Genomic DNA, 3,221 nt, shown 5'->3' on the forward strand with positions numbered 1-3,221 from the left:
CTCTGGGCCTGACTTATGTTACTTCACATACTCTCCAAGTTTTTAAAAATATTTTTTGCAGTGTCTTTTGCTATTGAGTTCTAGTTTAATTCTTCATGAGAATGAGTTAAAATACATGATTTTTCATGTTTCTTTTATTGCTCATGCATTTCTATATTCTAGGGTATAATCTCTTCGGGAGATAGTTTCATGGGTTACTGGAAAGAATTTGTGCTCTTCAGATGCCAGGTAAATCTCTGTAGCAGTTCATTGGATCTATGAGGTCATTTCTATTTGTGGATCAGTTCCTTTTATTAATATGATTTAAATTTATTTATTTCTTGAAGTCAATTTATCTGATGTATCTTGAAGTTAGTGTTATCAGAGAGAAATATGGCCACGCCTGACAATTATCATGGTTGGTCATTTATTTGGAAGGCACTTTTCCATCCTTTCAGCCTTAGACTATGCTTGCTTTTATTTCTTGTAAGAAACAAATGATTAGATCATGTTGTTTTGTGTTGTTGTGGTTGTTTGATGCAGGATGTTGTTTGGATCTAATGATTGGAGAGTTGGGTTCACTGCCAGTAATATTACTGAGAGCTTTTATTATTATGATTTTGTTCAATTATTTTCTCTGCTTTATTTCCCATCTCTATTTTTAATTGTTTCCTTCTATGATAAAGATTCTGTTCAATAATTTTTGCAGTGCTGGTTTACTGATCACGGATTCCTTTTGTTTGTCACAGAAGGTTTTTATGTCTCCTCTTCTGAAAGATAGAGATATATGAAGCAATTGTGATATCCTTGTTGTTCTTGTATTTTCTATATGTGTATTTATACATAAACTTCTATCTAGTTCTACTTTCTGTCCATAATTTTAGTTGAGAGAAATGACTAAGTGGGTCTGTTCCCTCTCAGAGGCTTTCCATTAAAGAAGGGTCACAGAGTTTAAGGTGCTGACTTATGGACTAGTTGCTGGTATTTCTATTGTTTTGCTTAAGGTTGTTTGACTGTCAGGTGTGGCACAGCTGCATATGTCTATTTGTAGACTCTGTTGGATGTTTTCTTTTTTCCTTTGAAATTATTATTGTTGTTGTTGTTTGTAAGCAATTTAAAAAGGGATTATTATTCTATCAGTCAGATTATGAGTACAATGCTTCTTGGTTATTGACCCTTGTCTTGGTCATTTTTGTTTGCCCTTTCCCTTTCCAGTCCTAAAACTCTTTTATCTGCACTATTTAAGGTTACATAGCTTGGGAGTTAATCCCAATATGTTCTAGGATTCTGGGGTCCCCCATCATTTCCTACACTAGGACCCATAGCTGGCACCCTGAGTATCTGAACAGACCTGGTGGATGTTCAGTTCCTCTAAATATTCACAAACTTTCTCTTACAGGCCATGCTGTGGTACACTATTTGTGGTTATCCTTTCCTTGCCAATTGCTGTAAATTAACAAAATTCCAGACTCTGGGTGGCTTTTATTCTCAGTTGTGAGGCTTGAACTGTGAGCCTGGGCACTGTCCCTCAGCTAGCACTCTTCCACTAGACCCACAATACCACTTCCATTTTGTTGAGTGGTTTATTGGAGATAAGAGTCTCACGGCCTTTCCTGCCTTGGTTGGCTTTGAACCGTGATCCTCAGATCTCAGCCACCTGAGTGGCTAGGATTAAAGACATGAGCCACGAGCACACGGGCATCCAGCAATATTCCATGTTCTGTAACAAATTCTATTATAAATTGTCCTGCATGCTACCAACCTCTCATTATATCTTCTCTCTTGTCTGCCAATGAGGCTTTTAAAAATTCTAATTCCTTATCACTCTAGGGACACAGGAGACAATCCAGATACAGTCCCAGTGCCAGTTCCTCCACGAAGTCGAGCCTTCTCTCCCTGGAGGGCACACCAACTCCACCTCCAAGGCCTTAGGGTCATGAAGATGAACGCTGTTTCCATCCATGTTATCATTCAACAATTGTTTTTATTCCAAACCAGCATTGGGATCTCTGCCAACATCTTCCTTCTTTTCTTACATATTTTCAAATTTCTCCAAGATTCCAAAGTTAAACCCACTGAAATAATAAGCTGTCATTTGGCCCTTGTCCATATGGTAACACTTCTCATTGTACTGTGCCTCTCATCTCCAGTCATTTTTGAATCATTAAAATTGCAGAATGACTTCAAATGCAAAGTGTTGATTTATATTCACAGAGTGACTAGGGCTATTTCCATCAGTACCACCTGCCTCCTGAGTGTGTTCCAGGCCATTACTATCAGCCCCAGCACCTCCTGCTTAGTGAGATTTAAACACAAATTTACAAACTATGTTATCTGCATAGTCATTTTTTTCTGGTCCTGTAATTTATCTTTTGGTAGTATCCTCATCTTCTGTACTGTAGTATATTCTAACACAAGCCAGAAAAATATAATAAATATCAATGAACACTGTTCAATAGCCCCCATAAACCCCATCATCAAGGGACTAATTTTCATTCTGACATTGTTCAGAGATGTCTTCCTGGTAGGACTTATGCTGCTGTCCAGTGCATACATGGTGATTCTGTTGTTCAGGCATCAGAGGCAATCACAGCACCTCCACAGCACCAGGCTGAACCCAAGAGTCTCCCCAGAGCAAAGGGCCACTAAGACCATTCTGTTGATGGTGAGTTTCTTTGTGATCATATACTGGGCAGACATCATCATCTCATCCTACTCATCATTATTATGGAAATATGACCAAGTTCTTTTTAGTGTCCAGAAACTTGTGCTCAATAGCTATGCCACTGTTTGTCCTATAGTACAAACCACTTCCCATAAAATTATAAAAGCTACAGTGTAAAATATAAAATGTATTTGGGCTATCAAGTAAAAATATCATTTTAAAAGTAAGTAGGTTATCTGCTGCCAATTAAATTAATCAAAAATTTAGACATGATTTTTTTTTCTTTGATTTAAAATAAAATGTATGAGTGTAAATTAGGTTGTTAGGTTATCTATTTGGTTATTATTAGCTCTTTTGGTCCACCATGATTTGTTTTCCTCTGATATTTTATCCTTTCACTTTCCTTTATTTTAATACAAAAACATATTTTTGAAAATATTGAAGAGCACTTTTTAAATCACCATATATTTTAACTCACCCAAAACTTTGATATGCATTGGACAGAGGGTACTCCTTGGTGACCTTACTCCACTGCCCTTCTATGTTCTAGAGTTTATCTGGTGTATCTAGATTACGG

The 3,221-nt window shown here is 37.0% G+C and overlaps 1 protein-coding gene across 1 annotated transcript; it reads left to right on the top strand.

Moving 5' to 3' along the window:
* Positions 1-1,771: 1,771 nt before the first annotated feature.
* LOC138835524 (vomeronasal type-1 receptor 90-like) lies at positions 1,772-2,821 on the top strand. Its single transcript, XM_070034015.1, has one exon. It carries the CDS (start codon positions 1,772-1,774, stop codon positions 2,819-2,821), a length of 1,050 nt encoding a protein of 349 aa, XP_069890116.1.
* Positions 2,822-3,221: the final 400 nt, after the last annotated feature.

This window comes from Dipodomys merriami, unplaced genomic scaffold (assembly GCF_024711535.1).
Source record: "Dipodomys merriami isolate MVZ:Mamm:240054 unplaced genomic scaffold, mDipMer1.0.p SCAF_24, whole genome shotgun sequence".
Lineage (NCBI taxonomy): Eukaryota > Metazoa > Chordata > Mammalia > Rodentia > Heteromyidae > Dipodomys > Dipodomys merriami.